This window comes from Penicillium digitatum, chromosome 5, assembly GCF_016767815.1.
Source record: "Penicillium digitatum chromosome 5, complete sequence".
NCBI classification, from domain to species: Eukaryota; Fungi; Ascomycota; class Eurotiomycetes; order Eurotiales; family Aspergillaceae; genus Penicillium; species Penicillium digitatum.
The window spans coordinates 1,572,570-1,596,632 of record NC_089388.1 but is presented as its reverse complement, the minus strand read 5'-3'; the positions used below and the strand labels follow the sequence as shown (position 1 = coordinate 1,596,632).

Below are 24,063 nucleotides of genomic sequence, written 5' to 3'. Positions count from 1 at the left end.
TTCACATAGGTCTCATCCGCTTTCCCCGATTTCCTCTTTCGGTGCCAATAGTAACTAGTTCGACCCACTTGATTCATGCACTCTCCTATAGTTTAAATGTTCATGTCTTTTAATGTCCGATTTTCAATAATCAATCTTGATTCAAGTCTATGTAAAAAAAATAAAACAAAATTATTGGGTTGAAGTGGCAATTCCACGCCGCTGCTATGCAAAAATGCTCCCATGCCAAAGAGAGTAGTATACAGCACAATGAAGCCAGAAAAACCAAAAGGGCCAACCAGGCCATGAAACCAAAAAAAAAAAAAAAATCCCAATATAGTCGAGGGGAATACTAAAGAATGAAAGAACAAAAAAGGAATGAGGAAAAAACCAACCCACCCTACTATCCACCCCACCCACGTCGTGACGACATCCAAAATTCATATGGTGATCAACATGCACTGCATTTTATTCAGAGCTGGGATCGCCAGATCGTCGCTGCGTGAAGCTTCGCCGGATACTCTCACCCCAAGCGGAGTTGTCCAGCGAATGCATGACATCCTGTACATTCATACCACTGTTGTGACGGGAAGTATCGCTTGTCGAAGACGCCTCGTGCAGTTCGGTAAAGTCGAACGGAGTGCGGTCCCCGTACATTTGACGCGGGGTGATTGAGGGACTGATACTCGACCACTCCCTCGTAGGTGTATTGGAGCTAGATACCGACCCGCTCAAATTGGTATTGATGCGAGGTAGAGTATTGCGGTTTGCGGTTGGGCTGGACTCGGCTCGTCTGTGATGCGAGACCGGTGAGAGCATAGGGGGGAAGTTTCCGTCTAAATCTGGTTGCGTTGTGGGTGTGATCGCGCCGGAACCTGGCTGGTCGTGCTCTCCAGGGTCGTCGCCTGGATCGTCTACAAAGATCTCTGGCACAGTGAATGTCGGGACTGCACTCATCCGGCCGCTCTTCTTGCGCTCAATCTTGCGGCGGAATTCGCGCGACCAGTAGAGGGTATCAAAGAAACCGACGACGGTGTTTCGACGGACAGCCTCTTCCACCCGCTGCAGCCGTGCTCGACGACGTAGGAATTCTTCGAGACGCAGACTCTTGCTATCGCTAATCACGTTGTAATGGGCGAGGATCATTAAGCACTGATGAAATGAGATGCCGCGATCGGGGTCTGCTGAAACAAGGATTTCTTCGTAAAAGGCATTCAATCGTTTGCGCCGCTCTCGAATGCTTTGAACTGGAATCTTCGATATGATCCGAGAGAGTTCACCGATATGCACACCAGATAAGACACGGGAGTTTGGACGCATTGTATGTCGTGGCTCAGCCAGTGAGACCATCGAATCTCTGGCGTAAGAACTCATCGAGTTCCTCTGAGGATCGATTCGGCATTTTTCGAGGATACTTCCGACCGTGAATTCCCCCTCGTAGATTCGCATTGCAAAGACACCCGAGAGCTCACTGAGCAGTCGAGGAAACTGCTCAGTAGATATGAAGCCCGTCCCCTCTGGATCATACGTCGCCCACGCTTGCTTGAACCGGCGGATCTCCTCCCGACTGATCGCGTAGAGTCCGCTACTTCGCTGGTAGACATAAGAGAAACTTTCGAAAATCAACGATGTAAATAGTGAGACAAAGATGTACATGCTGATCAGGTTCCATGCAATGAAGAGAGTTCGGGCCCACGCCGCGCTTCCACAGTCATCATCGAGGAAGTTGGAGTTCTGCGTGCAGAAGGGTGGTGTCATACTAGCGAAGTCCTCCATAAATTGATTCCACCCTTCTCCACAACTTGTTCGGAACAGTAGGATTAGTGATTTGGGAACATCGCGGAAGTTCTGGTTGTGATCCTCATTTTCGCCGAACTTGGTAAGGCCGAACGCCTGGTTCATCGCAATGCCAAACACCAAGAACATCACGAACCAGGTAGCTAGAAGATTTCCAAACACGGACAGACTAGCTGCTGCTGTCTTAAAGAGCTGATCAAGCTGATTGTTCCTTGGAATAAGTAGCAGAGCGACAGACACGAGGAAGAGTTTGTTGAGCTCCACGACGGCGTGACTTTTTTCATGGTATGAAACGTCAAGGACGGAGGTGATGAAAGCGCCGGGGACAGCGATGAGAGAGTACACATCCCACGAACTTCGACTAAATCGATGCCATCCAAGACCAATTAGTCGGATTAAGACATTCGTGACGTAGACAAGCATAAGTACAAAGAATATAAGAGCTAAATTGACCAATTAGTAAAAGGCAACATTTCGAATCGAGTCAGAAAAAAACTTACATCGAAGCACCTCCCACCAGACGGGCTCTGGATAGTACTCCAGCACAAGTAACAGCAAGTGAAATACAAGGACGCAAGTCACGAACCGTGCCCACCGGCCATGCTTCTTAACTGAAATTCGATAACACCACAGCCGCAACTTCTTGCTCTCGTCGTCAAATGATCGTTTTGAGGGGGATACCTGTCGGAGAAGTTTCCTCAATTCCAACCAAGAACGTTGCTCGGCAGTCAGAAAAGCAACACCAGTTTGTTCTGTGTAGTTGCGCATGAACACAGACACAAACAGTGTCAGAACGAACACAGCCCCAAGTAAGTTGAAAACCACAAAGAATAACCCGTTCTCTGGCGCCACTAGATCCTGCGGTTGGGTCATCTTTCCGGTGATACTCATTGCAGCTTCTTGTACGTCGACCCAACCTTCTTGCGAGACGATTTGGAACAAAATGAAAAGGGAGTCACCAAAATTATCAAAGTCATAATAAGAGTTCCCGGCCACTCGTGGAGCAAGCACGTCCCAGTTAAATGGCGAGCTGGAATATTCATTGACGCAATTGGTCAAATTTCCAGAAAAACCACCGTCATTGCAACTGGCCATCTGCCCGTTAAACAGATTGACTCCATAGATTGCAAATGGTATGAGGAAACTCATAGAAACCGCAGCGGCGGCAATGACCTTCCATCCCCCGACAATGATGACAGAGTGGAAGGTGTCCTTGGCGCTATCACTAACGTTCAGAAGACGCAACGCCCTCAGAGCTTTGAAGGCACCAATGGCTCTCGAAACACCCCAGTCCTGTCTAAGCGCGCTGCCGACACTGACCCACAACGTAATCAACACGATTCCGTCAATGAATCCCCAAGAACTGCGGAAAAATGCGTTTGGCGTCCAGAAGAACCCATCGGCAATCACTTTGATCGCTGTTTCGATGGTAAAAATAACGGCAAAGCCTAAGTCAGTGTAGACGAACCAGTTGCGATCAGTCCGGAAATGCTGTCGCTGATACAATGGCGTTGTAATGCAGGCGAGAAGCACCATGGCGACAATGGCTGCATAAATGAACGCAGAGAACGCATACCACACTGGCTTGTATGGATCCACCCCCTCAACTCGTTGATGCCCGCGTCCTGGGCCAACAATTCGTTGACAAATTTTCCGAACGAAATTATTAGGCGGGAAAAGAAACAGAGAGTTGTTATAGTTGGGGTGTTTCACGAGGTATGCTCGCTGGTCCCGTTTTCTCTGCTCTGCCGCAGTAACAACCTCTCTTGCCATGGTTGTCGGATCCAATTGCTCATAAGCACGTGAAAACTTCAGTTTCGAGTAGAAAGGGTTTGGTTCCCTCCGCATAACGAGCGTTGTGGCTTTCGTCCATAGAAGTGAGATCCATCCTGGTTGAAGGTTCTCTTGAGTCGCGCCTTCTAACACTGTGTTCACGCTCTGTGAGTCCTTCCGCCTCTCCCGTCCTTGTTGCATGGTATCTTCTTCATCAAGGAACTCTTGCACTACAGCGTCTTTCAGCAACATTTCCAACGCCGCAGGACCATGGTCAAGTGGATCTTTGTACCGGGCTGAATCTCGGCCCATGCGAAGAATTGTGGAGAGCGCTAGGTTTCCTTGGGGTGCTCCATGGACTTGTTTCTGTTCCAAAAACGCTCTGACCTGGTGCATTCGTTTTTCGTCTTCTGAAACATCAAAGCTTTCCTGAATGACAGCAATGAACATGTTTAGGATGATAAAGTTGGCCACAATGAACCAAAGAATGAAGAACGCTGCCGAAATCCAGGCTGTGTTAAATTCAGTCGTGTATGCCGTCGCATTGTAAAGAATCGTGGTCCAATTCTCGCTCGATAAAATTTGATACATTCCCAGGAATGAGTTGTAAATATTCGAAAACGTGATCATGATCGTCGTGCCACTTGGATCTTGATCTGGGATTTGGCTTCGAAAAAGCTGTGTTGCGAAAATGGCAGATAAAAAGGTCATCAAGAATAGGAAAAAAATCAAGTTGAGCAGACCGACAGTATTGCTGAATACAATCACGATCAGCTTTCTGGTCACAGAGAAAGCCAGTACCACTCGGTAGACTCGAAGGATCTGGAACAAGGTGAGAACTGTGTATGCGCGACCTGAGTTTCTGATGGGCGGTATCTGGATGATGCAGGTAATTATTACAAGCAAAAGGTCTGTCAAGTTACGACGCTTTCGATGAAACATTCGCCAATCCGAGACAAATCGTAAGATAATCTCGATTAGAAAAATGATAGTGACAACAGTCTCAGTAGTATCGATGAACCGTGTGCGACGTGCAGACATAGACGAGCTTCTAAGGGCTTGCACGATGAGGCCGAAGATGATGATGCAGACCCAAATCCACTCGGTTTGATCATATATACGCTTGAGAGGACTGACTTGGCGAGACACTGTGTCATCCTTGTCGACAGTATCAAGTTTTTGGACGGCAAAAGCGCTGCGCTTGCTCTCTTCTCGTATCACCTGGAATGAATGTGTGATAACCGCAACCAGCAAGTTCACCAACCACAAACTCAAAATGACAAACCCGGAGGCAAAGAAGAGAGCTGTAGCGGGGTAGTCAGTGTCAGTGGTATAGTAGAGCAAATCGGTAAAAGTATTGGAGGTCATAATCACAAAGACCAACTCGAGGGAGTGCAGGATATTGTCAAAGCTCATAGTGCCCCAGTAAGGATTTACACCTTCCATGCATACAGAACCCTGAGGACAAAGATATCCTTTGGGGGTGAACCCTGCGTCAACACCATCGGGGCCAAGCCATGGCATCTTCCCTCCCGTCTGGTTGAGGTACCCACCACAAAATTGCACTGTGTCCCATGCATTATTCAATGTGTAATTGTTCTGGCCTGCGGGATCAATCCAGACACACGTTCTCCTGAGACTGGATTTGAAACTCTGGATGCCAATGATGGCAAAAAGAAGCCAGAAGAAACCGATCAGAAATGCGACATGGACGAGCAGAGGAGCTGCTCGCTTAAGACTTCGAAGAATTACCTAGTGGTGATTGGTCAGTATCTCGAAGGTTCATCCTCGCAACAGAAGACTTACCGAAGTACCATTAGTCATGGCAAGGAGACGTAGAATTCGAAGACAGCTTAACATGCGAAAGATGTACAGTTGGTGTGTTTTCTCAACTCCCGAAACTGAAAGAAAAAAGGATACCCAAAAAGCAACCACGGCTACAAAATCAAGCCGGTTGAAAGAATGTCGCAGGAATGCGCGATGGGCAAGCCTAACGCGAAGTTTGTGGACAGGATCATCATAGACTTCGGGGTCCAGTCCGTTCATCCCTGTGAATGTTCGCAGGATTGAAGCTTGGGGTTCAGCCTGAAGCATCGAAGCTTTCTTTATCGTCCCCTGCCGATGCGGTGTGATTAGGTTCCTGCCCTTCTCCGCGAGCGCTTTCCTGATGCCGAGGTTGCGGTTGAGTGTGCTGTACTCGACAGGGTTGAGAATGAAACCGGACACCAAAATCTTCGAGCCTATCTCAAGTGTGTAAATGATGAAAATGGCTAAGAAAACCCAATCAAACGTGCTGCTTCCCCATTTCATTGAGTTCGAGGAAGTAGGGAGCGCATCTTCAACGGTCAACAAGATGGTCTGGATGATGATAACAATCAAGATGAAGGGTTCCATGAACGGATTCACCAGGATATCACACAGCCAGAGTCGGAGAGGGTTACTCGGTCCCAGGATTCCAAGTGACCTGCCTTTGAATGGATTATTCCGATCCTTCCATAATCTACTGGAGGAACGCTTCTCTCGAGCTGCTTGAGCCTGTTGATTGGAGACATATGCATAGTCTACCATCGCGGGCAAGACCGGTGGTCCGTCCATTCGTGCATTTTTATCGAGCTCCTCCCTCTCAATCGTTTGCTGTACAACTTCTGGTTCATTGCTCAGGTTGACCACTCGCTGCGACATAGATTTGACCATTGAGCTGGCGCGTTTCAGAGCCCCACTGGATGCCGATGGAGACAAAGAACGTGATCGATCCCGGACACTGCTACCACGACGGCTTCCCATCCCATCCTCCAGGTGAGGAAGATCATCGCCCAGTCTCGAGCCACCAAAATGCACAGAGTGACCAGTATCAGTGCTGTACCGCTCCTCTGCGCTGGCAGCACCGCTCATCGGTTGTATATATCGAGGATCGGTCAAGCGTATCATGTCGTCTTCGTCTGCTGGGAGATTGTAGCCGTGCGGGTCGTGGGAATCATAAGAGTCTAGAGGTACGATGTCGAGGTCGGAAGCAGCATCGTCAAAGCTTCGGCGTTCTGATGGGTCCGGGGCCGACGCCGTTGATTGTGGCCCATTGAAGCTGAGGCCAATCGTTGATATCGCTTGCGCGAAACCACCCAGATCATCAAGCGGGGAAGCAATCTCTGTATACCTCGTTTGTGAGGGTTGCAATGGATGCCTGCTCGGTCCAGCCGAATCAATGGGAGACCCTTCCGCAACACTATCATAATTTCTCCGCGAACCCCTCCCGATCAATGATTGTCGTGAGAAGAGACCGGTCCCCGCGCTGCTTCTCCCACGTTTATTGGAAGTGTCTCCCGGTTTCGAGAGATCTTGAAGGGGGATTTGGTTAGGCGGAGCGTTTTCGTCATTATCAAGGTTCTGGCTATCTGGCGCCATCGTCGGGCAGGATCAGATCTTATTGAATCGCAGACATCGCAGGCTGAACCGGGGGTTCTCGGACACGGTGGCGACACGTGTGTTGGCGGTAGAAAATATGTATAATACAGCGAAAGAAAAGAGCGTGAACATAAGACACAAACCAAGAGAAGTGACAAGCCTTAAGCTTCCGAAGATGAAATTGAGCCAAGAGCGTCCGGATCGCAATTGCACTAAAAAAGGACAAGTCCCGGCATGCGCCTCATGGATGTTCAACGTTGTTCTGGCTGACATACTTCGGCAGGGCTGTACATTCATCGTGCTCCGTACATGATATTTTGATTGTTTCCTACATGGTGCCTTGCTTCCCCTACACACTATTTCAGCTCCCATAGTGAAAATCCCTATGGTTTTTACCAAACACTGACGCAGCCTTGCAGTAAACAGTGTTTGCTAGTGGGGCTCCCTTTTTCCAAAAATAGTTCGACAAATTTAACAAAGTCTTAGAATGTCTTGAAAGTATCAAGATCTCGGAAGAATTGTATTGATTCAATCGGTATCCATCTGAGAATCCTTTTCTTTAACGTGTTGCCGAACGCCATCCAGGAACGCATCTACCGCATCGCCGCCACCTAGGGGTACTCCACCTCTCCGCATAAATCCCCCATTAGCCACGGGAATCTGCAAAGCCTCACTGATACTCGGAAGCCCACCATCACGGAGAGCGATAGTAAGACTGGCCAAGCTTTGCATGAATTGGGGAGAACGAAGCACTTTTCGGAGAATTCCTTTTTTCTGGGAGAGGTCGAGGGACAGGAGAGCAGCTTGGGCAAGTTCTGGGTCTGTATCGGCTTCCGAAGCCTCAGCATTGCCCTGGGCCAGCAAAAGTAGTGCGGGCGGCAAGAAGCTCAGAAGATGATCGGCAGTAGTCGTATCAGCAGAATCGATAAATTGCAACGTGGTCGAAGGTGGAAGGAGGTCTTGGAGTGTCGTAGATGGTCGTTCGGGATCTTGGGATTGGCCCGGGCTCGGGCGGCCGCTCAGGGACTTTAAAAAGTCCTGAACAACCGACGCTGAATCTTCCTCGGTAGTTGCTCTGCACGAACGGCAAATTAGCTTGGATGCCCCAGGTTAAGGCTGTCAGAGATATGTACCTACGCTCGTCCACCGTCCGCACCACCCTCTCGCGACTCTTGTCCCTCCTCACGCACATCGCCGCCGGTCGCATCGGGGCCAGCACCACCGCTGCCTGTGCTGTGGTATCGGCCGCGGTCATGGTCGGTGCCTTCCACGTCTTCCATGGTCTCGTCGTCATCACCGCCCGAGGGCCGGCGGGGAAGATTAGCGATCTCATGTTCTACATCAACATCCTCGCCCTGCAGCAGAACATCCACAATTTCTCCAAGCTTCAGGTCACGAGGGCTGAACCAGCTAGGGTCACCGTCCTCGTGCTGGGACTGAGACTGCATCCAGAAGAGGTACCGCTGAGAGCTAGAGGAGAACTTCAGGACAAAGATACGGCCATTTGTAGCATCACCGCCGGATGGCTTGTAGGGAGTAAAGCTGCCATCTGAAGGAATCATCACCAGATCAAGCTCGGGCTCATCTAGTAAGGCGCTGCGCGAGCGCCAGCAGAAGTGGATAAGGTCATCTTCGGAATAAAGATAGACATAGCCCGGGGTGGTCTTTGGCTTTACGGCGGCAGGGGTGCTAGATTGCTGAATTGAAACGGTCAGCAAAGTTGCAATGTTGATATGAGTGCATATCCGGATAATGGGGCTGATTGTCGGGCTGAACCATTCGGGTCCGGAAAGCTAAGCTCACGTACATCCAGATCGCAGATACCTGCTTTGAAGGTAATGATCGGAGCTATCGACATTTTGGGAAATGGATTCTGAACAGGGGTCCAATAGAAGATGAGCTGAATTGGCAACCTCCAGGTAGATAAGAAAAAAGTGATGTGGGGGATGTAAGAGATAGAGTGTATAGAAAGAGAGAGAGGCTGCGAGCAGTATACGTCAGTTGTTTGTGTCGGGCAGTGCTTCTGCGTAAGTGGTTTTACAGTCGCCCGTACATTCTGGCCTTACAGATATGGCAGCCATATGCTGAGCTACCGCTTTCCAAAATTGGCTAGGGCTGTCGGTTAAACACGTGATAGGGCTTCGTACACACAACCCTCGACGAATTCCCGCACTGGAGCCGACTCCGCTTAGCCAGTCCAAGTCCTCACCCAAATCTCCAACAACCACCCCGACAACCATTCATCCTTCGCCAGCAGCCATCATGTCGGACGGCCAGACGAAGCAGTTCGGGAAGAGCCAGAGGGTCGTGCCCGCCGACAAGGCCCAGAAGTGGTACCCCGTGGACGATCAGTCGCAGCCCAAGAAAGTCAGTACACCCTAAGAAAATGGGACGCCACATTAAAGAGGAGGACATACGACTGGCACACATCTGCCCCAATGATTGCGACGATAGCACCGGTATTCTGCGGAAGAGCCTTTGTGAATTACGGGGCGACATCCAGCCAGACACCGGTGTCAATCGACGGCACAAAAAAGTTCATTAAATCTTGTGTTCTTGTGCAAATCGCATATCATCTGGGGAAGATGCGGCTACGACAATGGAGATACTTGGGATTCACGGGAATCGCTGGGAATTTGTGTGACATGTGAGACTAACTACTTTGTGTGTTTACAGGTTCGCAAGACCCTGCGTCCCGCCAAGGTCCGCGAGACCCTCGTTCCCGGCACCATCCTGATCCTCCTCGCTGGCCGTTTCCGTGGCAAGCGTGTCATCCTCCTCAAGTCCCTCGACCAGGGTGTCCTCCTTGTCACCGGACCTTTCAAGATCAACGGTGTTCCTCTCCGTCGCGTGAACTCCCGTTACGTGATCGCCACCTCCAAGCGTGTCGACATCACCGGTGTTGACGCCAAGGCCATTGAGAAGATCTCCGCTCCCGGATACTTCACCAAGGATAAGAAGGCTGAGCAGAAGACCGAGGAGGCTTTCTTCAAGCAGGGCGAGAAAGCCGAGGTATGCATCTTGTGCGCTTCACATTTGCAGTGATCACATGCTAACTGCTTTTTTTGTCTTTACAGAAGAAGGTTGTTGCCAGCGCTCGCGCCAGCGACCAGAAGGCTGTCGACCAGGCTATCCTTGCCTCCATCAAGAAGGAGGATTTCCTCGGCAGCTACCTCGCTACCACCTTCAGCCTCCGAAACGGCGACAAGCCCCACGAGATGAAGTGGTAAATGTGTGGTAGCCGCGGGTTCGGTAGATAGTTGGGGAGGACCATTTTTCCAACGAGGGGCGGCTCGATTGCAGATCGGCATCCTTTCGCGACTTTCTGGGGCCGGTTTCATGAACCATGTCATGTAATTCCTACGGGATCCGTCAAAACACGTTTTTCACTTTTCTTATGATTTGCGGTTAATTCGGACTTCCGGATGTCGTTCTCATGTTTCATGTTTCAAAAAACCCGTTCCCTTTGCGCGTGGCTGATTTTGCATGAAGCTGCGTTATGAAGAAAGAGACTTCAAGCAAAAAAAAAAAGATTTAAAATCACCTCGTTCCAGCAGGCGGGCTGGATTCTCTTTTATGTTCAGTATGACCTACTCCCATTTCGAGGTTCAGGCGGCAATCCAAAATTGGGCAATTCCTTCGATTCATCTCTACGGCCATGTAGCATCTGTAAGACGCTAGGATATAAGGTTGCTGGACCTTCTCATTAAGTGGATATCCCCAATGTCTGGAATTAAAGTATTAGATCTTAAGATCTAGGCGTGAATTACGATCCATAAAACAAATTTCGTCTTGACAACTTGACGGCGGTGCTCAATGGATACATATATAGTACTATGGCTGCTCGGTTGTAATGCCTTGGCATTCATTGAGGTTGTGCGACAAGTCACAGATCTTCTGTATCTAACCCCCCATGTTGATCTAGTGCTAGCCACCATTCAATTCCAGGATCAAGTACCAGCCACCTATACCCTCATGACTACTAATTACACGACACTCGAAGTTTTCAAAATTAGGCTTGAAAAAAAGAGTTGGCTTTAATAATGATAAATTTGCCTCTGTCACAATTCCCAAATCCTAATCTTCTCTTATATGCTGTAGATTCGGACGATATATATAGTGAGCAACATCTCAGCTCACACTCCAAAAATAAACGGCAAAACACAGACAAAACTCACATGGCTATAATCCCAATGATTCATCATGCACTCGTCAATGGTCGTCTCATCGTCGCTTTGACTTTCCAGACCCAACAGCCTTTCGCTTCGCCGCCTCATACGCTTTCCGCAAATCCCGCTCATCTGCCTCAGCACTCACATCATCGTCGGAATCATCTCCAACAACAGTTCCCAGAATCCAATCAACAACACCCCATGGGCCGAAGTTCCCCCTTGCGCCCATCAGCAGGTGCATATCCGTGCGACGGGCAATGCCACCCAAAAAGAAGTTTGTCGGCATGACAGTATATCCAGAATATGCGAAGGTCTCCTCAACAGAGATAATCAGTAGATACAAAAGATAGGTAAGCATATGGAAACGGAAGACGACGGCCGGCGCATAGGTAGGGATGAATTTGGTGACCAGGTAAGAAATCGGGTGGTCGTAGTGCGCGGTCAATGGGAACGGAGCAGACAACGAATGATACCAAGACCGGTGCCACTTGGCAAGTGTGGGAGATAGTTTAGAGTGGAGAGCGTAGCGGTGAAGGACATATGAGAGGAACTAGAAAGAAAAAAATCGGAATGTTAGCAAATTGGACTAGCAAGGAAAGCGCACCACAGCAATGTATCTCTGAGATTCAACTGGACTTACTTCTCGCCCCAGCATCGCTAGGCTCAAATCCCTACATATCTCAAATGGCATAGGAAGCTTCAGCGATACCTTTAGCGCACTGCGCTTGCCAAGCGTCTTAACAAGTAACATCTCAAGTATGCCCTGCACAGCGATACCCAAGAACAAATTGAACAGCCCCCACCCGGCGATCTTGAGTTCCTTTGCGTGGATCCAACGTCGTCTCTTCCCACCTGGCAAGCCGGTCGCGCCATGCGCCTTGATGAGAACTGCCGCCGACGGGGTCAGGATGTCGAAGAGGAAGAAGACAATGGACGGCAGTGCGTAGAAGATTACGCGCACGGCGATTGTTCCCCACAGTTCCACGCGGAGTCGGGAGTGCGACAGTACCAGCGTTGACCAAGTCATGTAGAAGAAAAGGAGGTTCAGGCTGGTGCTGTAGGATGACAGGACTGGAATGAGGAAAACAGACAAAACTGGTATTGAGAATAGGGCCTCCATTCTTTAACAAGTTTGTGTAGCGATTGCTGTAAATGGGGTTGAAGGACTCGAAAGTGAATTTAGTTGTATCTTGCGATCATCGAGTCTTTCGGCGGCGGAGCGAGAGTTCTGTTTCTCTTTTCCCGGCAATTCCTCTTTGTGCCGAAAATAGTAACCTGCAATCAGTTGCCATTCAGATTTGAGACAAAAACTCTTTGAAAATCCAGTCTGGGCAGAGCAATTGGTGACAAAGAAATTGCGAGGTCGAAAATGGGGTGGCAGGGTAAAAGATAAGCAGCTTATCTTTTACCGTACGTCATCCTCCGCGGAATGCGGAATACTACTGCGTGAATGCAGTTGAAAGGTTGGAATTGCTAGAAAAAAAAAACACGAACACAGACATGCTATAATTTATTTACTGTAAAAAAAGAGCGTATAAATATGCCCAAAAAGAATTGAAGAATTTAGGTGTTGCGAGGGGCAGCTGAAGGAGGCGCAATACAGACAGCGCTCAGGGTATCATCATGCATGAAGCAGTCGACAGACCATTTGGAGAAAATAAGAGTATGCCCAATTGTTAAGAAGCCAGAGAACTGGTAGTATTGCTCGGAAGCCCGTTCTGCTTTCCCCAAGTGAACGTCTTGCTGCGAAGGTCTGGAATAACCTGGAGGAATACCAGGTTGCTAAGCCAGCTGAGCAGAGTGTCACCGACAATGCTGTTTTTCGGGCTGGGCCCAAGGGCAGTTCCTTTCATAATGGCACCAACAAGATTGGTAGTGATCAGGTACTCCCCACGTTCTAGGGCACGGATAGAGATTTGCGCAACTTCCGATGGCGTCTGGGGCTTATCGGCTTCTTCAAGTTTCTTGGTCAATTCAGGCTTAGTCTTTTGCTCGTTGTCGAAGCCGGGCGAGAGGATTCCCATGGGGAAAATGGTGTGGATCTTGACATCCGCAGCCGGGGCGTCACTGCGGTGCCGTTGAGTATAGGCTCCGTTGTACATTTCGATTTCCTGGCTCAAAGTGTCGGATAGAGAACGAATGGCTGCCTTGGCAGGCGAATACGGTGAATAGCCAGCGATGGGAACAAACGCAAGAGTAGAGCAGGTAAATATGAGGTGTCTCCGGGGTGTTTTCATCTGGCCACTCGGAGCAACGGGGTTCAGCCAATTGCGCAAGGTTGCGTGAGCCGTGTTGGCCGCAGTCCAATAGATTGTGTCCATTTGCTGCCGGTGATCTTGGATGGGCACATCGACGAAGTATCCAGGGCGGGAGAAGCCCGCGCAGCACCAAACAACGTCAGGAGCAGCTCCAGAATTCCACGTTGTGACTTCTGCGATGACTCTTTCGCACTCGACGGGATCAGTGAGATCAGCGCTGATATAGTGGAATTTCTGCTTAAAGATATTCGCTGCCTTCGTCTGGATGATAGGTGAGCAATATTGATCAATTGTTTTTGAGGGATATCCAACCTTCATCTCATCGACTGCAGTCAACAGCTTGGAGACAGTGCGCGCAACCACGACGACGTTTGCGCCTTTCGCGGATAGCTCGAGTGCGACAGCTTTGCCCATGCCATCGGAACCACCGGTGATTACCACAGTCTGTAAGACCTAGTTAGCACGTACCAAACTGATCATGTTAACTTGCACATACCTGCCCCTCGACATTGAACTCGTTTCGGGATCCGAAACCAAACATCTTAGCCATAGTGTAAAGGATAATAGTGCAAAGGAGTGCGGAAACGCCCAATATCGGGGTTGAGGTATTGCTATATGAGAATTTCAAGGATAGGAGAAGTCGAGGGAGATGCGAACGGGCAAATAACTCGCGAGGATCCATCGTGGATGAATGGCAGCTGTGTCTGTCGGGTTGTCCTCGAAATGGAAGGCACACACAGGGCAGTAAATCAATGACACAGAAATACCCGAGATCGTTCTGTTTTTGACGTTTCAAATTGTGAGATTGTAAAATTACCGGTATTTGGATTCCCAAGGGTGCAAACAGAGCAAAAGCCCCCACTCGAGGTTAGCGTACCCAAGGCGGTGAGAGACCAAAAAATAATTTTATCACAGTTTATCGGCCGGGCTGAGTTGGTTGACTGTCGTTTGATTTCTACACGCAAAAATGGGCAGCAAAAAGAGAAAAGCCGGTCGCCCAGCGCAATCGAAAATAGTCCCTGAGCCCTCCAAGTTCGACATCGAGGAGCGATTCGAAGACTCGGAAGATGACTTCCAAAGCGGCCGTGACCAGATCCTACTTGAGGAAGGCCCAGAGGCCAAGAGACGGCGGAGGGTTGCCGAGGAAGGTATGTACCTCTAACAATAACCAAATCTGGTGTAAACAGTGTCTCACTGATCGCCGCAGAGGAATTGATCCAGCCCTCCGACGAAGAAATCCTTGGCTATGAATCCGCAGACGAGGATGACGACCTTGAAGACTCAGAAGAAGAAGACGAATACGATGACATGGGCCAGCCAAAAGGTGGCGCCGAATCCGAGGAAGAAGATGAAGGCATTGCTGCCTGGGGCTCATCGAAGAAAGATCTTTACAACGCAGATCAGATTGAGACTGAGGTTGACGCATTAGAGGAAGAGCAGGAGGCCAAGCGACTACAACTGAAGCAGTTGCAGGCTATGAATGAGGCCGATTTCGGGTTTGACGAGTCTGAATGGGTGGAGTCCGGCAAGGGTACAGAGGATGGCGCCGATGCTGGTGTGGTGACTGAAGTGCTTCCGCAATTGGAGATCACTGAGGATATGGATACCGATGAGAAGCTGAAGATTTTGACGTCGAGATACCCCGAGTTTGAACCCCTCGCGAAGGACTTCGTGGACCTTCAAAGCACCTTCGAGGATCTTCGACAAGCAGCCTCAAAGGCTTCCTCTACAGACGACGACTCAGAAGAGCCACAGCCTTCACCAGTGCCCGTGGTGAAGTTCCGTGCTTTGTCTGCATACCTTGGCACGATCAGCATGTACTTCATGCTCCTCTCCTCCCCCTCTCCCGATGCAACTAGCGAACATGTTCCGATGACCCCCGCCGAACTCCGACAACACCCTGTCATGGGATCGCTTGTCAAGTTCAGGAAGCTTTGGAATACCGTGAAGGATCTCGAAGAGCTTGAGGAACCCGCTGAGGAGCCTACTAAGGAGACTACGACCGAGACAACCAAGGCACCAAAGACTCAAGAGACTAAAAAGCCGAAACAGAAGAAGCTCAGCAAGGCCGAGGTTGCACAGGCAGAAGCCGAAGCTCTCCGCGCTGAGCGTCTCCGTCAAACAGAAGCCGGTCTCGCCGATCTTGAGAACTTGGCCACTCAGCCTTCACGGAAGCGCAAGACACCAAAGATCAAGGCACCCCTCAAGGATGATGATTCTGACTTCGGTGACGAGGATGCCCTCACGGCTTACGAAGCAGAGGAGAAGGCCAAGCAGAAGCGCTCGCTTCGTTTCTACACCTCGCAACTGGCCCAGAAAGCCAACAAGCGCAACGCAGCAGGCCGGGATGCCGGTGGAGACGCTGATCTTCCATACCGCGAACGTTTGCGTGACCGTCAAGCCCGTCTCAACGCGGAAGCCGAGAAGCGTGGTCGCAAAGAACTCAATCCCGACCAGCAGCTGGGCGGTGATAGTGACGACGAGGATCGTCGCGTCGCCAAGGAGCTCCGCCGTGGCGAGGGTGCCAAGGAGGGCACCGATGACGACGAATACTACGACATGGTGGCATCCCGCTCCAAGAAGCGCAAGGACGACAAGCAGGCTCGTGCAGAAGCCCACGCTGAGGCTGAGCGCCTTGGCGGAAAGGTCTATGAGCAAGAGGAGATTGGTCCGGATGGCAAGCGTGCTATCACGTACCAGATCCAGAAGAATAAGGGTCTGCACGCGAAACGCAGCAAGGACTCGCGTAACCCGCGTGTCAAGAAGAGAAAGAAGTACGAGGAGAAGAAGAAGAAGCTTGGTAGTACTAAGCAGCTGTACAAGGGCGGCGAGGGCCGTGGTGGATACGGTGGTGAGCTTACGGGTATCAAGAAGAACCTGGTCAAGAGTGTTAAACTGTGAATGTGTGCTTGATCATAAACTTCAAGGTCTTGTGTGTATGTTTTCATGGCGTTCACTGCGGGCAGTTTCTGGCATTCGATGTGTATATAACCCCGATTCCATCTTTTGGTTTATCCGAAGTTTCAAAAAATGTTTTATTCATCTGAATCCTTCTTCCCCTAGTAATCGTTATGATGCGTTTGATGGGGGCTCTAGCTACTATGGCCCCCACTTAGACTCTTGTCCCCGATATGATCAGCCCCGGACATGTGCTGCGATTTCTTAACCTCTCGCACTTGAGCTACCCAGCAAGTTAGAAGAGGTCAAGCGCACATATGTGCAAAGTGTTGATACCTTGGATTGGGAGAAATGGGCGAAGTTGGTGCACGATTCCGTGAGCGTCGATATGGCTTCGGCACTACACTGCGAGAGGCCCATCTAATCTTTTCTGAAAACCGGTCTGAGCCACTTCTGATACTTGTGCTCAGGTAGTTGTTACATGCGAGACCTCGGAGATTGGGACTTGGAGCTGCGTAGGATCTTCGGCGGTTGTATGAGGATAGGTTAGTGATTCTGACGGGAAGACAATGGAATTTAATGTAAGAATACCAAATATGTACCTTTCTTTCGCTGCAAGTAACGAGCAATGGACTTCTAGCTCGCATCGATACCATAAAACTCGATCCCGGGGCTGATCTGCGCACTTCCTTTACAGCTCGGAGCTTTCCTGGACTGACACATACTTCCAACCACACAGTACTGAAGATGCTGATGTCAATCAAAGTTACAATTTTTCTTCCAAACTTCGTCGCTCTCACAGCGCCTTCCGCATCGACCGATTACTAATGTAAGTTCGAGAAAAGTGTGTTGTAAGCTCTGCGTCGAGCTTGATGCGGAGCTTCGAGTCTTTGACAAGATCGGAGACCTGCGATGTACGAGGCACAGAGAAACCCCGGACTTGGAGGATAGCTAGTAGTGTAAAGCTTTCATAACGTCGACCTAAAGAATGTGAGTGATGTATGAGATACTTGGCTTGGTGCGTCTGGTAGAATTGGGGAAGCAAAAGATGCTGTCAGCATTTAAGTCGGAAGCCTTCTTCTTTCCAAGGTTCGAAATGCTAAACTTAACATGACCGCGGTAAAAGTCGGAATGAATTCATTTATGATTTTGGGCCCAGGCTGCTACGGATGCAGTGGATGTGGGCAGGACTTCATTTTCCTAATGGGATAGAATTGGCATAGCGAATTCGGCCAATCGATGATGACATGGGGCGTAAAGGTATGCTTTGCTCCGTAAGTATAATTGCCTCCATGAGCGTGTTACCACAATTAAAACCCCATTTCACTCGAACAAGCCCTCGAAAACTGTCCTGACACGGTCTGGGCCACCTCGTGAGAAATCAACTTCCAGAAAGCCTCTTGCTAGAGAGTTCTTGTAACAACGCTGTTAGTCAGATTACGTTTCTTTTAGAGAAAAAAAAACTGGTACCGCTTCTTTTAAGTCCTTCATCTCCTCTAGAGATAAAACTGCACAGGCCGCGACGATGTTTTCCCCTCGCGCCAAAAGAGACGCAATCTCGTTTGCGCGAGATACAATGGCTGGATCGATACCGTTGATTGCCGCACAGCTATACCACAAGTCAATCAACTTCAAACTAGTAGAGTGTCGGAATGATTAGGAGCAGGACGTACATGGTACCAAAGCTCTTGTTACTTCGGCCCGGACGAAAGCTGTTTGAACTGTAAGCATCACTTGTGTACTAATCATCCAAGAGCCTGCGTCTCTTTAGATACTTATAGAGATATGTGATCTGGTCCTCGACCTGGGTTTCTTCGCAGACTTGAACTTCCATATGGCCAAGTTGGAGTCGAGGCTGCAGAGAGAGAAAATTGTTTTCGAAAATCTCATGGAAATGAGTTGCTGCAATGGCTTTAGCGGGATACTTGAAGCACAGAAGGTAATCTAGTATGCCACAGGCAAGTCCAATGCCATCTGAATGCTTTAATGAGTCCGAGTAAAGAGTTAGTACATGTAGATAGGAACATACCGCTTTCATTGGTACCCTTCCCAAACTCATCGATGATGACCAAGCTTCGATTTGTGACTTGTCGTAGGCAGAGAGAAATTTGCTGCAAATCGCTCATGAATGTGCTTTGGACCTAAAGATATTGTCAGGCTGCCAAATCCGAAACTTCATGCAGAGATCCTGAAATACCTTGGAAACACTCTCTTGGGTGTTGATTTTTGTCAATATCTTATCTGTGACCCCCAATTCCGCGCTGTGTGCAGGGACGAAGCTGTAGTAGTTAGCATCTGTATATCATCTTAATGGAAAGAAACATACCTCCCAATCTGCGCTAGATAGACAATCAGAGCAATCTGGTTCAAAGTTAGAAAATGAGTCTATCAAAGTCATAATAAAGCTAACCTGCTTGATGTAGACACTTTTTCCTGAGTAGTTCGGTCCAGTTAAGAGCAACATGCTGGGATAGGAATCTATGAAGGAAGAAGCATCACAGGTTTCGGATTCGTTTCCACCGACGAGCAATGTGTCATTTGGTACATAGGATGAAACTGTTAGCTCTTGAAGAATGTGCCTGCCATTTGTCAGAGATACTGAGGGATGATTGGTAACGAGCTCTTACCGACCACCCTTGATTCTGATCACATTTTGTTCAACCATTCGTGGCCTAGTCAACTTGTAGAAGCTGGCTGCCTGTGTGAGAGCAAGAAGACTGTGGACTTTGTATCAGCAGACCTTGCAACATGTCCGACAAGAACTAACCTATCGATATCCCCACAAAGATCAGAGGCATCGACAAGCACATTCTCATATCGAAGGACCCTCTGCGCCAAGTCGTACACTATCTCAATTTCTTTCTCTGTTAAGACACAGTTTTTAGTTCTCTATCTCCATGGCTTCTCATTGACCCAAAAGTCTTACCGCATATGAAACTGTATAGATCCCCCAGCTTCTCATCCATCTCTCTCATGCGGAAGTCTTTGAAATATGCCCGATTCTCCGTGACGAACATCAAATCCCACTCATCATCGGAGCCCGCATATGCCGCGGCGCCATGGTTTTTGAGTGGAATAGCAATATTGAACCCAAGCTGAGGAAAGTAAATGACGTTGACGTCAACTTCGAGAGTCACCGGGATTGTTGCGGCAATGTCGAGGGCAACGTGCTTGAGAAGGCTGTTGAGACCATCGTATCTGTCTTTAATTTTGTCAAGATCTCTATCAACTCCTTGCTTAACCACTGTTCTTCCTTGTTCTTCGGAGTTATCGATATCGACCTAAAATGTCAGTTGCATTTTTAATTCCTAGTAACAAAGAACTTACAATTTCTTGTATCATGCGACCAACTCTGTACAGCTGTGCTGCTTCAAAGACTTTCACAGCCTGTAAGGTGTCAGTATGTGAAGGACTAACAAAACTATTGGATTTCGACCTTGCTTCGGAGAGTGAGGATGTGTGCGCCGGAGACCTCCCGCAGGGCATCATTGATGTCAATAGAGTAAAACGCAAACTGGCCCGTTACCTCATTAGCACCGTAATGCAAAAAGCATCACTATAACATGGATCGATGATAGCAAATCAAACATACAGCAAGAAGACTAGCCCAAACCGTAGTTTTGAACCCAGTAATCTTTGCACTGCCAGTGCTAATTCCCTTGCGAAGATTGACCATGACAGGCCTGAGATTTTTGACGTGTTTCAATGCTTTGATAATCTTGTCCAATGCAGCAAGATTTTCAGGGCGGGAAAAAACCCCTATAAAGTCATGCCGTTCGCGAATCGTATCTAGATCAACGCTTGGACGGAAAAAGATTTGCTTGAGTCTTGCCCTACCCTGAGGGGTGTATGCAAAGTGCCGGAAGAGCCCATAGACCGAAAGACCCTCTTTGCCCGTAGCTGACTTTTTCCCTGGGCCCTGATTAAACATACTCGGGTGTGACTCCGACTGGATGATCTGTAGAGAGGTGAAGGTATTGCTGTTGATCCACATCATATCCCGTAGATTGAACATCTGCAGTGCTCGAACGCGATACTCATTTCCGTCTTCAAATGAGCTAGGCGCTGCAGCTCTTCGTCGCTGTAGGTAGGTGAGTATAGCTCCTGCGCAACCAATTGTCACAGGGTTTTCCATGTCGACGGAGCTTGAGATGTGTAACAGTCTTCCTTCTTGGAGTGTGAAGCCCATCTCCTCTGGGTCCACTTCTTCCGGTCCAGCAAGGCCATTTTGGGGTACGAAAAATCGAATGCGCTGTTCGTGGGTAGCTGAAATTTCCAAAGCAAGGATTTTGCTTTCTGCATTGGAGTAGCTGAATTCCGACGTTGGACGAATGTCTATCTGGTAAGGAAGGTAGGCAGAAGAAACTGTACAGAAATTATCAGCATTTGCTTGCACTGGAAAGGGCCAAGAGAGCTCCAGAGAAAAGCAAGTATACCATCTTCTTGTGCGAGATTTTGATCTTGATTCTGCGAATTAAGATCGACCCGTGGTGATGTCAAAACAACTGTAGGTTTGATTTGGAGAAGCACTGAGGATCGCCGGATTAGCACTTCGAATCAAGACCTAAACAAATATTCAACGCACGGGCGTCAACGGTCTCCATATCCCCCAAGCGACTGTCACCGAGCAGATACATCTTTTCCTCTTCGGTTGAGTAGTATGAACATCCGACAGTGCCATGATCCTTCATATCGATGGCTGCAACGACACAGTCATCAAAGTCATCATCAGTGGCCCTCACCGACCGATCTGTTACAATCTTGGTGTCTGTAGGGAACGGAGTCCGTAATTGAATTTCCGACGAAATGATAGGGACTTGAGGAGGACCACTTGAAATGCTGAGGGCTTGGCTTGATGGCGCCCTGTAGCCCAGTCGTGGCCCAGAGGTACCAGGTGTGATCGGAGGGCGGGAAGCAGGTGCTCTCTTTCTTTTTAAAGAAGACATATCGCCGAGGCTAATGGAATTGGGATACCTAGAGATGAGATGAGAGAGGGAAAAGGGATGGGTAAGTATGAAGTGGTGAGTTCCCATTGTATGTGCAGTCCGTCCGCCTAGTCACCTGTCCACGGGTCGTTCTTCAAGGCTAACCAAAAACAAACAATTTGATCAATGTAATTAGAACTAGATTTTTGTACAATGAGAGTGGAGGTAGTATACAAATCATACTGTCGTGATATGTCAGAGACGACCCGACATGCAATTGAAAAATTCCAAAAAGGAGACAAAGAACATCACATGTACCACACCACATAAGGACGCTAAATTTCAGGTTTTCGTTTACTCTTGCGTGGTTAACACCAGACCAGATTGAGCCTTATCAAGGGAAACTTGAACTCTCTGACCAGAGACAAGTTCACCTCGGATGATCTTATCAGCCAAGCGGTTTCCAATCTCCTTGGCAATGAGACGGTTCAAAGGCCGGGCACCAAATCTCGGGTCGTAGCCTTTCTCGCATAGCCAGTCTTTGGTTTCACTGTCAACCTGCAGGATCATACGGCGGTCGTCGAGTCTGGACTGAAGCTCTTGGATTCTGATGTCGACGATATCTCGTAGAGCATCCTTTGAAAGGCGCCTGAAGATAATAAATTCATCGATTCGGTTCATGAACTCAGGTGGGTATGCGCTCTGAACCACATCCATAACAGCCGCTTTGACTTTTTCTGGGAGCTCAGCATCACCGGAGTCTTTGATTGGGTGCAAGGGGTCTGCTCCGACCAGGATACTAGCTCCAAGATTGGAGGTCAAAACAATCAGGGTGTTTCTAAAATCGACCTTGTGGCCTTGTGCATCTGTCAGGAAGCCCTCATCGAGGACCTGCAACAGTAGCGCTGAAATGTCACGATGCGCCTTCTCAAATTCATCAAACAACAGAACAGCGTAAGGCTTCCGTCTGACAGCCTCGGTGAGTTGGCCAGCATCATCATATCCGACATACCCGGCAGGGGAACCGATGAGACGACTGATTGTGTGTTTCTCTTGGAATTCACTCATGTCAAACCGTAAAACAGCACTTTCAGTGGAGAAAAGGAACTCAGCCATCTTCTTGCAGAGCTCGGTCTTTCCAACACCGGTGGGGCCAAGGAACATGAAAGAGGCCATAGGGCGATTTTCTCCACTAAGACCGGCTCTCTGCATCCGCACAGCGTTTGCCACAGCAGAAAGTGCTTCGTCTTGCCCACGGACTGATTTTCGGAGAGTGTCCTCCATTCGAATCAGTTTCTCCACGTCTCCAGCCATGAGCTTGTTGACGGGGATGCCTGTGGTCCGAGAAACAACGTTTCCAATGTCATCTGCAGTAACTGAGTCGTGAATCAAAGCTTGATTTTGAGGATCCTGTTCAACGCCTTCTTTGGGTAATTTGGATTCAAGGTCCGGGATAGTAGAGTATCTCAACTCTCCAGCCTTGGCAAAGTTTCCTTCGCGTTGAGCGTGTTCAAGTTCAAATCGAGCGCGTTCCAGATCCTCCTTGGTGCGTTTTATAGTATCAATTTCAGCCTTCTCCTTCTCCCAGGCCTCGGTCAATTTACCAGCCTCCGTTTGCTTGATCTTCAGGTCTTCCTGAAGCTTCTCTCGCCGTTCGCGGCTTGCAACATCCGTTTCCTTGCGAAGAGACTCAAGCTCAATCTGGATGGTAGTGATGTCACGCTCTAGTTCCCGAATTGAGTCAGGCTTTGATTCCTGCTGCAATCGAAGAGCCGATGCAGCTTCATCGACAAGATCAATCGCTTTGTCGGGCAGGAATCGATCGGTGATATAGCGATTGCTGTAAGTGGCTGCAGCTACTAAAGCGCCATCTGTAATTCTGACACCATGGTGTACTTCGTATTTGTTCTTGATGCCCCGCAAAATTGATATAGTCGAGGCGACCGATGGCTCACTTACTAGAATAGGTTGGAACCGTCGGGCAAGAGCCACATCTTTTTCAATTAATCGATATTCGTTGAGAGTAGTAGCACCACAGCATTGAAGCTCGCCTCGTGACAAGGCAGGCTTGAGCAGATTGCTAGCATCAATACTTCCCTCAGCCTTGCCGAGTCCTAGCAAAGTGTGGAGCTCGTCAATGAAGAGGATCACCCCGCCTTGCGCATCCTCCACTTCCTTTAGGACAGCTTTCAGACGCTCCTCGAAGTCACCCCGGAACTTGGCTCCCGCAATCAAAGAGCCCAGGTCCAACGAAACAACCCGTTTGTCTTTAATGCTCTCCGGGACATCTCCTTGTACGATACGCTGAGCCAGACCTTCGAGAACGGCGGTCTTGCCGGTTCCAGCAGCACCGATCAGCACGGGATTGTTCTTAGTTCGCCGGGATAGAATTTGAATGGTCCGATGAATCTCAGCATCTCGCCCAATGACTGGATCTAGCTTCCCAGCTTTAGCTTTCTCCGTAAGCTCGACACCATACTTTTCGAGTGCTGGTTTCTCGTCCTCTCCACTCATATCCATGCGGTGGGTACCGCCTGGGGGGTGTGGACGACCCCCCTTGGCATAGTGGCGGACAGATACCGGGTTAGGGTTGACGGGCAGTTGAATGATAGAGGCGCAGGGCAGTGTGCTTGATCTCAGTGTCGGGAATAGAAGACGGGTCGGGAATACGTGAGGCGTTCGCAGAAGCCGACTGCGGGCATTGAGGGATAATCTCGCCGCCATTGTGTGTATAATGTCTTCCGACCCTGGAGGAGAAGAATGCCTTGGAATAGCTCGAGATCTGAGATGTCACTGGTATAGCTTAAATACTGGCAACCAAGGACCCTCGGGAGGCTTCTCGAAAGATCCACATAGCGAACG

The 24,063-nt window shown here is 49.1% G+C and overlaps 8 protein-coding genes across 8 annotated transcripts; 2 read left to right on the top strand and 6 right to left on the bottom strand.

Moving 5' to 3' along the window:
* Positions 1 to 447: 447 nt before the first annotated feature.
* Positions 448 to 6,948, bottom strand: Pdw03_1761 (Calcium channel subunit Cch1; the record flags this gene model as incomplete). Its single annotated transcript, XM_014681014.1, has 3 exons — positions 448 to 2,219; positions 2,277 to 5,301; positions 5,356 to 6,948. The coding sequence occupies 3 exons, from the start codon at positions 6,946 to 6,948 to the stop codon at positions 448 to 450; spliced, it is 6,390 nt and encodes a 2,129-aa protein (XP_014536500.1).
* Positions 6,949 to 7,476: 528 nt separating this feature from the next.
* Positions 7,477 to 8,806, bottom strand: Pdw03_1760 (26S proteasome complex ubiquitin receptor, subunit Rpn13; the record flags this gene model as incomplete). Its single annotated transcript, XM_014681015.1, has 3 exons — positions 7,477 to 8,023; positions 8,086 to 8,645; positions 8,756 to 8,806. The coding sequence occupies 3 exons, from the start codon at positions 8,804 to 8,806 to the stop codon at positions 7,477 to 7,479; spliced, it is 1,158 nt and encodes a 385-aa protein (XP_014536501.1).
* A 404-nt stretch (positions 8,807 to 9,210) lies between these two features.
* On the top strand, positions 9,211 to 10,178 carry Pdw03_1759 (60S ribosomal protein eL6; the record flags this gene model as incomplete). The annotated part of the gene is made up of 3 exons (XM_014681016.1): positions 9,211 to 9,315; positions 9,625 to 9,960; positions 10,026 to 10,178. The coding sequence occupies 3 exons, from the start codon at positions 9,211 to 9,213 to the stop codon at positions 10,176 to 10,178; spliced, it is 594 nt and encodes a 197-aa protein (XP_014536502.1).
* A 994-nt stretch (positions 10,179 to 11,172) lies between these two features.
* Positions 11,173 to 12,240, bottom strand: Pdw03_1758 (Sterol desaturase family; the record flags this gene model as incomplete). Its single annotated transcript, XM_014681017.1, has 2 exons — positions 11,173 to 11,670; positions 11,761 to 12,240. The coding sequence occupies 2 exons, from the start codon at positions 12,238 to 12,240 to the stop codon at positions 11,173 to 11,175; spliced, it is 978 nt and encodes a 325-aa protein (XP_014536503.1).
* A 556-nt stretch (positions 12,241 to 12,796) lies between these two features.
* Positions 12,797 to 14,060, bottom strand: Pdw03_1757 (3-ketosphinganine reductase (Tsc10), putative; the record flags this gene model as incomplete). Its single annotated transcript, XM_066099991.1, has 3 exons — positions 12,797 to 13,639; positions 13,691 to 13,822; positions 13,875 to 14,060. The coding sequence occupies 3 exons, from the start codon at positions 14,058 to 14,060 to the stop codon at positions 12,797 to 12,799; spliced, it is 1,161 nt and encodes a 386-aa protein (XP_065957718.1).
* A 285-nt stretch (positions 14,061 to 14,345) lies between these two features.
* Pdw03_1756 (Sas10/Utp3 family protein) lies at positions 14,346 to 16,279 on the top strand (the record flags this gene model as incomplete). The annotated part of the gene is made up of 2 exons (XM_014681019.1): positions 14,346 to 14,526; positions 14,586 to 16,279. The coding sequence occupies 2 exons, from the start codon at positions 14,346 to 14,348 to the stop codon at positions 16,277 to 16,279; spliced, it is 1,875 nt and encodes a 624-aa protein (XP_014536505.1).
* A 1,320-nt stretch (positions 16,280 to 17,599) lies between these two features.
* On the bottom strand, positions 17,600 to 21,222 carry Pdw03_1755 (DNA mismatch repair protein MutS, core; the record flags this gene model as incomplete). The annotated part of the gene is made up of 16 exons (XM_066099990.1): positions 17,600 to 17,689; positions 17,747 to 17,885; positions 17,950 to 17,988; positions 18,052 to 18,250; positions 18,306 to 18,417; positions 18,474 to 18,555; positions 18,603 to 18,637; positions 18,687 to 18,855; positions 18,904 to 18,993; positions 19,044 to 19,140; positions 19,203 to 19,557; positions 19,604 to 19,663; positions 19,713 to 19,790; positions 19,869 to 20,641; positions 20,713 to 20,805; positions 20,862 to 21,222. The coding sequence occupies 16 exons, from the start codon at positions 21,220 to 21,222 to the stop codon at positions 17,600 to 17,602; spliced, it is 2,772 nt and encodes a 923-aa protein (XP_065957717.1).
* Positions 21,223 to 21,555: 333 nt separating this feature from the next.
* Pdw03_1754 (Heat shock protein/chaperonin HSP78, putative) lies at positions 21,556 to 23,925 on the bottom strand (the record flags this gene model as incomplete). The annotated part of the gene is made up of 1 exon (XM_014681021.1): positions 21,556 to 23,925. The coding sequence occupies one exon, from the start codon at positions 23,923 to 23,925 to the stop codon at positions 21,556 to 21,558; it is 2,370 nt and encodes a 789-aa protein (XP_014536507.1).
* Between the last annotated feature and the right edge of the window lie 138 nt (positions 23,926 to 24,063).